Genomic DNA, 12,108 nt, shown 5'->3' with positions numbered 1-12,108 from the left:
GAAATGATAGAAACAAGTATGCAAGTCAATTTGAGTCTGAATTTTCACATGGGGTTCAATAAAGTAGACCTATTGTTTCTTTAACTTAACACCTTTTCCTGAATGCAGTTTTTCTCTCTGCAAGTGATCCAATAAGCAGCTTGGACATATTTAGTGCACTGTCTAGATTTACTGCCCTCCCTCCCCCGTAAAACAATGGAGTGCTAGTTTATCCAATGAGCACTTTGGGAAATGTACAAGAAATAAACCACAGCACAGTAACACAGTATCACAGTACAGACCAAGACTACATTCACATTCAGTATTTGGGGTTGACAACTGCATTTACTAACAGGCGTGACTGTTGAAATGTCCTGTTCGTACAACAGCTAAAAAAAGACCTGCTCAAATACTGAAGGCCCTTTTCAATTAGGACTGGGTAAAAAACTTTTAATCGACTCTCGTGTTTAAAAAATAATATTGATGCTTAAATCCAAAGAATCGATTAGTCTTGACTGTTTTCAGTTAATGAACGGAACATTGTAGCAAGCCTCCCATCAAATAAATCACAATAAACTCGTGCTTTGTTAGTCTCAGATTTCAAATTCTATTTGAAAAATTATATTCTATTCTTGATCAAATTCTATTTGATTTCAAAGTTTATTTTATTACAATTTTCAAACCATCCAAATACCATTTTGGCAATGTTTAATGTTGAGTGACAGATTACTGTAGTGCTTCAGTTCAAGAGAAACGGCAATGCGAAACGCACATGAATTGATCGAGTACAATGGTACTGTATATCTGTATAATGTCTCATGTAATCACTTAATCAGTGGTTTAACCACAGATGCACCATATAAACAAACGTCATTATAACAGCTTGTAAACGATGACACAATTACCTCAGAAAAAAATTAAAAATAAGCATATTCAGCGAGCATAAACTAAGATGACCAGACTTGGCACTTCCCGGGGACACGTTCGGCACATGATTTCTAAATTGCCTAAAATAACCAGGTGTTGGTTGTTTGTGACTGAATCTAAAATCTCTAAATGGCAAACAGCCCATTTCTCCATTTATGAATTACCAGAACCCCACAAAAAAATTTGAACGTAGCCTAAGAGTTTATGTGTTAGGGGTTGAACGACTTCTGTTTTTTTAAAATCAGTGGAAGTCGACTCGTCGCTGATGACGTCATTAATGAACAAATAAGTCTGGAGCTGTGACAAACCCCTTGTGCACAGCTGTGGCATATGAAACAGTGCTGCCCACATGGCTATTGCTCCTATAACAGCTCATTTTCATCAGTTCTTTTGTCTTTGGTTTGTTATATTTCTCACAGATTTCTGCTCGTTCTAAATCACATACAGATAAAGTAGCACAGTAAAGATTACATTCATATAAATGCGTGTGTGAATTAATTCTACCTGGTAGCGTCTCTCTACTAGTAGGGAAGCTATGGGGTTTAGTTATTAAGAAATATACGCTTGAACTTTTCAGTCTCTAAGCTATTTTTTTTTTTTGAGAAATCACAGAACAGTGTTGACAATACACTTCCGCGCTGAACGATTCTGTGCTCACATGATGTACGCGCTACTGTCTGAAGCCTATGTGTGTGCGTTACAGAGCAGCAGTGCATTATATTAGAATAGAGATTAACCGACCTGTACTAATAGCTGTTTTAAACGTGCATTCTCCCGTTTAGTTTCATGCATCCAGTATTATAATCACACATGTCTTGTGGAGCGCTTTCAGAGTCTGCATTTATTTGTCATTTCCTGTTTGGAAACTGAGCGTAAATATGGAAGTCCTTCAGAGATTTCTTATACTGTTGCACCCTCTACTTGACCAGCGACTAGTCGACGTCAAGCTTAAAGCGTCATGGCAGAGCATTAAAGTCGACTAGCCGATTAGTCTGTGCATCCCCTAGTATGTGTGTAATGCCTCCAGCATTAGCTCCAGTAAGGCAGCGGTGTTTTGAGTTCAGAGGGATTTTTGACCCAGCTGAGTATAGTCTTGTGACCCAAATCTGACCATGTGAAAAGCCAAACAGGAGTCAGACATCATAGGCTGAAGCATGTTTGCTTTACATTTTAATGATAGGTGATTTAGGCTAAATGTCATTAGAAAGCTTACATAGAAGTGATTCCTCATAGAAAGAGATCTGTAATTTTAGATCTAGAAATGAAAATACTGAAATGTGAGCATTAACCTACATTCCTAATTCACATGAAAAGCCTTTAGCCACAGTCCAAACAGTCCCATCCACCTCTATGTGGATCTTTCCAGTCAGTTTACAGAGCTGTGCTGCTGTTTACATTCCACTTCCTGGTGGTCATGTGACCCACCCACAGCCCAGGCCATCCTGTCCAACTTGTCAGTCATCTGCCATTGCTGTAGTGACAATGGGTGGGGCAAAACAGCCACTCCCAACCAGTAAAGAGAGCAAAAATCTTTTCCTGCTCAGTAGAAGCGGTGCTAAATTTGACACTCAAGACTGATAAATGTGTTTTGCTCCACTTCAGTGTAATAGATATGATGCTGACGCTCACTCTAGACTCACTGACGTCATTCTCCGTCTGCATGCACAAAACTGCCATTAATACTCATTTAGGCAAACAAATACTAACAAAAAATCAGCTTACGATGATACTCAAAACAAAATGACTGAAACAACCTGATAAGCCAGTAAAATGAACTAATTACCTACAATTATCTAACTGAACATTTATAAACACATTTCTGTATTTTAGGTCTTAGTCAAGAATGAGTGGTTCAGAACTCACAGGGCCTTAAAACTTTGTAAGCTGCCTAACTAGAATGCGCTTTTAAGCATCACACCTATGATGCTCAAAATTGCTGTGTTTTTAAGTTTTAAGACTCAGCCATAGACAAACAAATGTCAGTACATATACTAGGGGTGGGTGCTATAAATTAAATTAAATTTATGCATTTAGCAGATGCTTTTATCCAAAGCGACTTACAGTGCATTCAGGCTATCAATTTTTTTCCTATCATACCGGTATGAAAGTTACTACCGGTATTCTGTTGTTCCATGATATGGATTTTGCTATACCGTGGATACCATTATATATTCATGAATTCAAATTTTGCATTTATATTGTTTTGTTCAATTTGGTACGCTTTGCAAATTTTAACACAAATGACAAAGACAAAAATCTATGTGCAAGGCTTACTAATCAAACATTAGCAGGCATTAGCAATCAAACACATAGAGCATCATAATAGAAGTTAATAGAGCACAAATTGCCTACTTCAGTGGTTCCCAAACTGGTAACTTGAAAATATTTTTCTCTACAAAAGGGGGGGCCGGCAGAAAAAGTTTGGGAACCACTGGCCTACTCAAACACACAATATTTAATTTAATTTAATTCATACAGGCCTACCTCATTTTGGACGTTTGCACTTTTTGAGAAAAACAATGGCACAATAAAAAAACTCTTTTCAGGTCTTTGTCCAACCCCTCACTTTTTCTAGTTATATAAGGTTAAAATATTTCGGCTGTAATTTTTATTTTCATATCTCAATTTTATATCGATATTGCCTGGATAGTATAAAATATTGTGATATGAATTTTAGCACATATCTCCCACCCCTACAGACACAAACCTATAAAAAAACTCAATCTGAAGCTGTTAGCAACTGAGTATTAAAGCCACACTTTCCTTAACGCACATTTAGTTACTGAATCCGGGCTCTAAAATAGGTTGTCCTGAATTCTCACTACGACATTTTAGATAGCTTGTATTTTTGTTTCCACGAAGACTAAAATTTTAATGATTTTATGATGAAAAATCTTTCTTTAGTTTCTTCAGAGTGCAAACCTTTTCTTGCAGTTCCACATAGTGACAAATAATTCTAAAAGATATATTCCATGTAATTTGTCAAAATAATGTTATATTTGTCTTTGTGTATATACATAAACAACATAATATTCTATATTACATATTTAAAAACAGTAACCTTCACACGCACGTCATTAACCCTGCACTGATATGTCGTCATCTGATGGCATACACCAGTTCTGAAACACTTTTACAAAATATAAAACACACAGAAACATTGATCACTTAATAGGCCAGGTGTTGGCTCAGCACCCCTGAGAGCAAAACCCGAGTGTTTTATTTCAGCCTTTTTAATCTTTCCTGACCTCCCACGTACCTCCTCCTTTCCTTCGTCTCTTGCGGCTCCGCTGTCCCTCCTCTTCCTCAGCGATGGTGGAGAGAGATGGGATAGCTGACCTGCAGGCCCCCCTCCTCAACCTGAGGGGGGCCGGCATCCTCCCCTCTTCTCCTGTGCCTCTCTCTCTCAGTACCCAGCACTGCTAACAGTCAGCTAGCACCCCACACATCTCTGAATGATCTCAGATGATACAGCACACAGTAGGAAGAGTAACTGGCACAGTAAGAGCTGGAAAACGCGGCAAACAGATTGAAAGGAAAGAGAGAGGAGTCAAAACTCCTTCCAGTCCAGCCTGGCTTACTGACGTTCCTGTAATCCACAGAAGCGGCTGGCTCTCTTCTTCCTTAAGCCTGAGAGACACGGCTGCTCTAGTTGCTGATGCTGCCACTGTCTCTCTCCAGGTCTGTCTTACTCTCTCTCTCTCTCTCTCTCTCTCTCAGGCCCTTATAGAGAAAGTACCACAGACTGTCAAATGCACTGAAACACTGCCTCACACTCACACAGTTCTCTGTTTCCTTCTGAAATATTCAGTATGAAGACCAGCAAGGCGAGCCAGTGGATTAACAGACACCATGGCAATTACAGGACACAGAATGGTAGGATAAAGCTGACTGGAAAGAGATGAATTATTGCTCATCCAATGTAAAGAGCACTTATTCTCTCTGCTAAAGGTGCAGTCACATTAACAACATTTTTGTATGATTTCAAAAACAAAAACTGAGCAAAAACTTGAATCCACTGTGAGATCTGCAAGAAAAATCTTTTGCCCTCACATGAAATTCCACATTGTGAAAATTCAAAAAACAATGCAATGCTAAATGTCATCGCACATGAAGACAGTCATCCCACATTTTAAATCTATTTAAACACTGACTGTGGCTTCAATGTGCTCAAAAAAACAAATACACAAGGTAGGGATGGGTTAGGACGTTCGCATAGTTATTATGCAGAGGTTGTATGTATGGGTAGGTGAAACTGAATGTGATGAGTCAAAAGGATTGGGTACAACGACATCTTTCCATTGTGTTGCATTTGCTGGCAGTGTGCAAAAACAAAAAGCCTGATTCCAAAACAAGTGAATAATGAGCCAGTTCTTTTAATGAACTGGAAAAAAGTTTGTGTTTGGAATCAGTCTAATGAGATACTGAATCCATCCTCTGAGTTATCAGTTATCGCATGTGTCCATTTACCAGAGCAGTTATCGCCATGTGTATTTACTGTCAGCAAATAAGAGTGAGTGTGTGTGCTTATGAATGAGAAACAGCTGATAGTTCGTTTACAGCCAACGGGTGAATGACACGTAAAGATCAACATATGACCTACTGCAAACTGAAAAGCATTGCATATGTCTCTAGCTCACAAACACAAAACTGATGTAGTAATGAAATACTGTAATTTGATCCCCTTTTACATGCAATGCACAGTCAACTAAAACCACTATAACCACCAAATGACTGCAACTGTAAATCCTCCTTTTTAATCCACTATGCCACCAATATAAATGTAAATCCAACACATAATTATTCCCACATATTCTGTTAACAACTCATAGTGTGAGAGTGAGACTAAATCTAATATATGGTCTCTTTAACATATCTGTATAGGAGACTATTAACATGCACTGTAGCCTTAAACTTTGACGCATATTGCATGAATAAGCCAATACCTGATAATCGCATGTGTACTAAATCCATAAAACTGCATAAGCAAACAGACTCTTGTAATGATAACCATCTGTCTTTATTGATAAACATTAAACAGACTATTCAAATGCTGAAAGTCAAGTTAGCAGCCTGTTTAAAAATCATCCGAGGTTGACTATATGAATTGCATGCATTTAAGACATGACATCTGATAACACTGAAAATGCATTTATACGTCTTTTTTTTAATATATTGTTTATTGCTGAGAGCAAGTAAACACAAAAATTTGCATTTAGCACTCATAAATGGAAGGGCAGATTCCTTTAAATAAATACACAAGAAGGGGATCCGATTAGCATAGCTACAATGAAGCCGTCATCAGGGCTTCTCATAAACCTGCTGCAGTCAAATACAAAAACAATTGATTTGCTCCATTCCATTATGCTCGATTACACAATATTTACAAGACATTTACTAAAAACATATGACATATATAACTTTGTAGTATGCATGGTGCATTACACCACGTTTAATAAATAATGTGCCCCCCAAAAATAAAATTTGCTGAAAATTTACTCATTTTCAGGGCTTTCAAGATGTAGAGGAGTTTGTTTCTTCACAGGTACAGATTTGGAGAAATGTAGCATTATATCACTTGCTCATTAATAGATCCTCTGCAGTGAATTGGTGCCGTCAGAATGAGAGTCCAAACAGCTGATAAAAACATCATAATCCACAAATCAGTTAACATCTTGTGAACAAAAACTGTGTGTTTGTAACTAAAACAAGTCCATCAGGTTAACAGAATCTTGTGAATCAGAAAAGCAATCTGGGTTTATAATGAAGCGAAAACACTTTTTGTTCGAAGAAAACAGAAATAAGACTTTATTCAATAATTCCGTTGTCAACAGTCTCCTCTGTCTCTCCATATCACCGTATGCTGTGTATGCTCTTCTGTATCATCCACGCCACAAGGATGCTCTGTTTCTACGTGTATTTAGATTTGATTTGAAAGAAAACAGCACATCCTTGGGGTGCGGAGGACACAGAAGAGCATACACAGCATACAGTGATATGGAGAGACACAGAGGAGACCGTTGACAAAGGAATTATTGAATAAAGTCATTATTTCTGTTTTCTTCGATTACAAAAAGTGTTCCCGTCGCTTCATATAACACAGATTGCACGTCTGATGGCAGATGGGAGTATTCTGACGATGACTTTCATACTTTTTATGGACCTTGACACTGTTATTTACTTGGCAGTCTATGGGACGGTCTCAAGCCTCCCGGTTTTCATCCAAAATATCTTAAATTGTGTTCCGAAGACAAACAGAGCTTTTATGGGTTTAGAACAACATGGTGATTAATGACAAAATTTACATTTTAGGGTGGAGTATCCCTTTAAAGCTTTTCACTTCACAAGATGTTAACTGATGGAGCGAAATAATTTTTATGGATTATTGTGATGTTTTTTATCAGTTGTCATTCTGACGGTGCCCATTAACTGCAGGGGATCCACTGGTGAGCAAGGGATCTGTTCCGAAGTAGAAAAAATCTTGGATTGCCTGAGTGTGGGTAAAGTTTCATCAAAATAAATTTTTTGGGGTGAACTATACCTTTAATACTTATACTAATCAGCAAAGAAAATATGTTTTGAGCTGATGCTGATAATAATCAAGTGTAATCAAAACAATCACTCATCTTCAAATTTATAACAGTATTCAATAATTATATGTATATCGATGCATATAGCAAAAACACACACTATCATGATCATGCACCTACTCTCCATCTATATGCATCTTATTTTTCTCAATTCATAACAGAGGAGACACAGGAATCTGATCTTTGCCCCTCCAGGCCCAAGACAGACAGAAACCTTACACTGTAAGTAAACCAATGCATTGCAGACACAAAACTAGTAATATTTATCATATTTTCCTTCCTTTTCTGACAGGTTTGTCATTTGTCAAACTGCATTTTTTTTTTTTTTTTTTTTTTTTTTTTTGTGATATAGCTTGTTTCAGACATTTTAATCACCAGGATAAAGACAAATAAGACAGTTTGTTAGTGGATAATAAGAGGGATATGAAGATGTCTACATTTAAAGACAACGTAAATCACTCACCAGAATATTTATCAAACAAACAAAACTAATGACAGGATTACCGCACCAGACTTTTTAAAGAGCTAGTTTTGCGATATTTACATGACTGTACAAATAAAACAACAGCACAAGTAAAATACAACAGGTATAAAACTTATCAACATTACATTAGACGTGATCACGCAGAACATGCGCGCGCGCGCGCGTGCACGTAACAGGTGCTCTGCTCAAAACTGCTTCAACGGCATTTAAACGCGTATAAATTAAGCGGCACCAAAACCATATCAAAACATAAACCAATGATTTTCTTCGTAATAATTTATGTAAACACCCGCAGGCAGTGCTCTGGTTTACTGATTTAATCCCTTTCCTCTGACCGGCTCGCGCTGCTTCTGAGGTAAAAGTGTTTTATTTCGTGACAAGTATAACCAACCAGCTTTAAAAAGAGACAAGGGTTTGGTACACTCGTCTGGCAGCTGGACAGTACTTTTGGACAAACTTTACGTTAAATAAATAAACTCTCACCTTGGCTGGAGCTCTGACAGACGTCCCTTCCAGCCCGCTCCGCCATTTCACCGACGTCACATGAGAGGATTATAGAGCGCGCGCGCTACTACAAAAGCGTTACGCGCCTCTAGCGGACAGGTGCAGAATAACAGATAAACACAGACCTGTCCTAGGTGCTTTCCATTAATGTCCAGTTTCAATGATTATTGCTAATTACATTTTTAGTTTTAAGTATTTAATATATCCGTCTGTTTAATTGCAACTGTATGTTTATATAGGCCTAATATTGTATGTCGTTTTTTTAATGTTAATTTATTTTTTGATTATTTATATAATTTTGTATTTTATTAATTTTTTGTATTTTATTGTTAAGATTAATCTTGTATAAAAATATGCATTTATTATTATTTTAAGTACAATATTCTGATATTTTCTATAATCATTAAATCAATTATATTTATTATATTTTAATTATTTTATTTTATAATATAACGATTATTATAAAAAATTAAAATTTTAATAAGATATTTTAATAATTATTAATAATATTTTAAAGACAAATTTGTCTTTGAGTGTTAGCATGCACTCTTACATCATTGTGTTGCCATCTAGTGGTAATGTATTTTCATTTTATGTTTATTCATGGCCCCCTCACTGTAGTCTACACAGTTTTACCTATACATTATATATTTTTTTTTTAAGCGTTTGTGTTTTCCTTGTAATATCATGACATATCCAGAAGATGGCAGCAGTTTACAGTACACATCCACATCTTCAAAATATGCAGCGTACATACCACCTGGACCTCCATGATCTGAACATGAAAATTACATATATAAGAATGTATCATATTTATTATATAAATATAATAAGAATATAAACTGTCCTCATGCACCATGATGTGATGTGATATGTGTGTGTCTGTGTGACTTGTGTGCTAAGCCAGTTGTTTGGGAATGACATCATTCTCTTTCACATACAAACAAATGGATAAAACATCAGAAAAAAATACTTCTGAGAATTGTTTGGTTCAGCTTAACACAGAATGTAAAAAAAACTGAACAATAAGCCGTGTATTTTTGGATTGGATGGTTTAATATTGAATATCCCCGGATAACCTCTAATCCACACGCACCCCATGCTTTTTGTCTACCAATCCATCACCCAGGCTGCTCACATACATCATGCTTCCCACATGGTTATTAAGAAGCATTATAAAGTAGATAAATGAGAACATGAAGGTACCAAATCTCTCTCCCTCAGCCTCTCTTGTTCTCTTTCTAGAGCAGCACTGGTGTTTTGGGACTGGGCCATCTCATTAGTGGGAGTTTCATTACGTTACATAAGCCCTGAACACTTTCTCTCCTCATTGTCCTCTATCACACTGAAGTGCTGACCTCAGCTCCCCTCTAACATACAAGCACACACATCTGTGTCGACGTAACACAGACAAGTCTTTCTCTCAGTAAAAGCACAATATGCATTTCATTTGTAAACTAGGACAAGTTTATCTGGAAGATCATGTGGGTGTCACACGATTTACCTGTTTTCCTTTGTTTATACTTGTTTATACTCCACCTGCATGTGTATTGCATTCTGTGTATTGTGCCTTATCATATTTTGTATTGCATATTGTATTTGACTATACTGTATAGAAGTACAGTTGCCTCCATATATTAATTATTTATCATTATAAAGCAATATATCAACTCAATATCAACCTTTTTTAAAGAATAATAGTAAATACAGTTTTCAAACAAACATTAACCTCTGTGTACTGAAAATTGTATTGTACTGTATTTTACTGTAATGTATTTTGCAATTTATTTTGTATCACATTCTATGTTGTTACTGATGGATTGTAGGATGGTTAGTTGTATCACATTCTATGTTGTTACTGATGGATATTTTGTATCACATTCTATGTTGGACGGACACAAACTAGATAGATAGACATACATAGATAGATAGATATGCGGCGCCCGGGGATAGCTAGATCGGTGCCTAGCTCAAGTCGTTAGATTGACAGTGAAAGTGACATGACATACAGCCAAGTACAATTCCTGTGGCCCCATACTCGGAATCCGTGCTCCTGCTTTTAAACCCATCCAAAGTGCACAGACAGACACAGCAGTGAACACACACACAGACTGTGAACACACAGACCCGACAGAGACAGTGGGCAGCCATTTATGCTGCGGCACCCGGGGAGCAGTTGGGGGTTCGGTGCCTTGCTCAAGTCGTGGTATTGAAGGTGGAGAGAGCACTGTACATTCACTCCCCCCACCTACAATTCCTGCCGGCCCGAGACTCGAACTTGCAACCCTTGGATTGCAAGTCCAACACTCTAACCGTTAGGCCATGACTGCCCCAGACAGACAGACAGACAGACAGACAGACAGACAGACAGACAGACAGACAGACAGACAGACAGACAGACAGACAGACAGACAGACAGACAGACAGACAGACAGACAGACAGACAGACAGACAGACAGAGAGAGAACAGCGACTATGCAAACACTGTGCCTTAAATAGAGGATGAGAAACACTTTCTTCTTGTCTGCCCCAAATACACCACTACAAGGCAAATATTTTTTCCACAATCTGAAGTATTGAATTGTTCATTTTTTTTCTCTGGATGACTCAGTGAAACTACGCTATATACTCTGAGAGGATGTGATGACAGTCAAATTAGCTGCAAAATATCTATAGCATACACCATACACACCATACAAAATGGTTCATTAATGTGCTTTATATGACATTCTTCATTGTATATAATTGTCATTATTACTGACAGACAGACAGAGAGACAGACAGAAAGACAGATAGACGGAAAGACGGACGGACGGACAGACGGACAGACGGAAAGGGACGGATGGACAGACGGACAGGGTAGACGGACGGACGGATAGATAGATAGATAGATAGATAGATAGATAGATAGATAGATAGATAGACAGACAGACAGACCAGTAGATAGATAGACAGACAGACAGACCGATAGATAGATGATAGATAGATAGATCGATAGACGGACAGACAGACAGACAGACAGAAAGATAGATAGATAGATAGATATAGATAGATAGATAGATAGATAGACAGACCAGTAGCTAGACAGACAGACCAGTATATAGATAGACAGACAGACATAGAGATGATAGATAGAGATAGATAGATAGATAGATAGATAGATAGATAGATAGATAGATAGATAGATAGATAGATAGATAGATAGATAGATAGACGGACAGATAGACAGACAGATAGACAGACAGACATAGATAGATAGATAGATAGATAGATAGATAGATAGATAGATAGATAGATAGATAGACAGACCGTAGATAGATAGACAGACAGATAGACAGACCGGATAGATAGATAGATAGATAGATAGATAGATAGATAGATAGATAGATAGATAGATAGATAGATAGATAGATAGATAGATAGATAGATAGATAGATAGATAGATTAATACCATGGTACATGTCAAAATGTCATTGTATTATCATCTCATACTGTACTGTGGTAATGGCACAGCTTGTTCAGGATCTCTGTTGTGTCCAATGAGCGCAGGGGGATTTCCCGCTTCACCAATACTGTGCGCGCTCCGGCACTCACAGCGTTAACGCGAGCGCGCACATTGGCTTG

At 37.5% G+C, this 12,108-nt stretch overlaps 1 protein-coding gene across 12 annotated transcripts in view; it reads right to left on the bottom strand.

Annotated features, from left to right (window-relative positions):
- The window catches only part of map7b (microtubule-associated protein 7b), a 35,783-nt gene extending 27,183 nt beyond the window's left edge, over positions 1-8,600 (bottom strand). For 3 of the 12 annotated variants that reach the window (XM_042750367.1, XM_042750365.1, XM_042750366.1), the window contains exon 1: positions 4,166-4,629. In XM_042750367.1, coding sequence (XP_042606301.1) covers positions 4,166-4,283 — 118 coding nt within the window. In that variant the 5' untranslated portion in view covers positions 4,284-4,629. Of the gene's footprint in view, positions 1-4,165; positions 4,639-8,463 lie in introns of those variants that run through there. The other 9 variants (XM_042750375.1, XM_042750371.1, XM_042750370.1 and 6 more) reach the window with 8 other exon arrangements.
- Positions 8,601-12,108: the final 3,508 nt, after the last annotated feature.

Source organism: Cyprinus carpio, chromosome B23 (genome assembly GCF_018340385.1).
Source record: "Cyprinus carpio isolate SPL01 chromosome B23, ASM1834038v1, whole genome shotgun sequence".
Classification (NCBI taxonomy): Eukaryota; Metazoa; Chordata; class Actinopteri; order Cypriniformes; family Cyprinidae; genus Cyprinus; species Cyprinus carpio.
The sequence above is the reverse complement of the archived record's forward strand: the minus strand, read 5'-3'. Positions and strand labels throughout refer to the sequence as shown.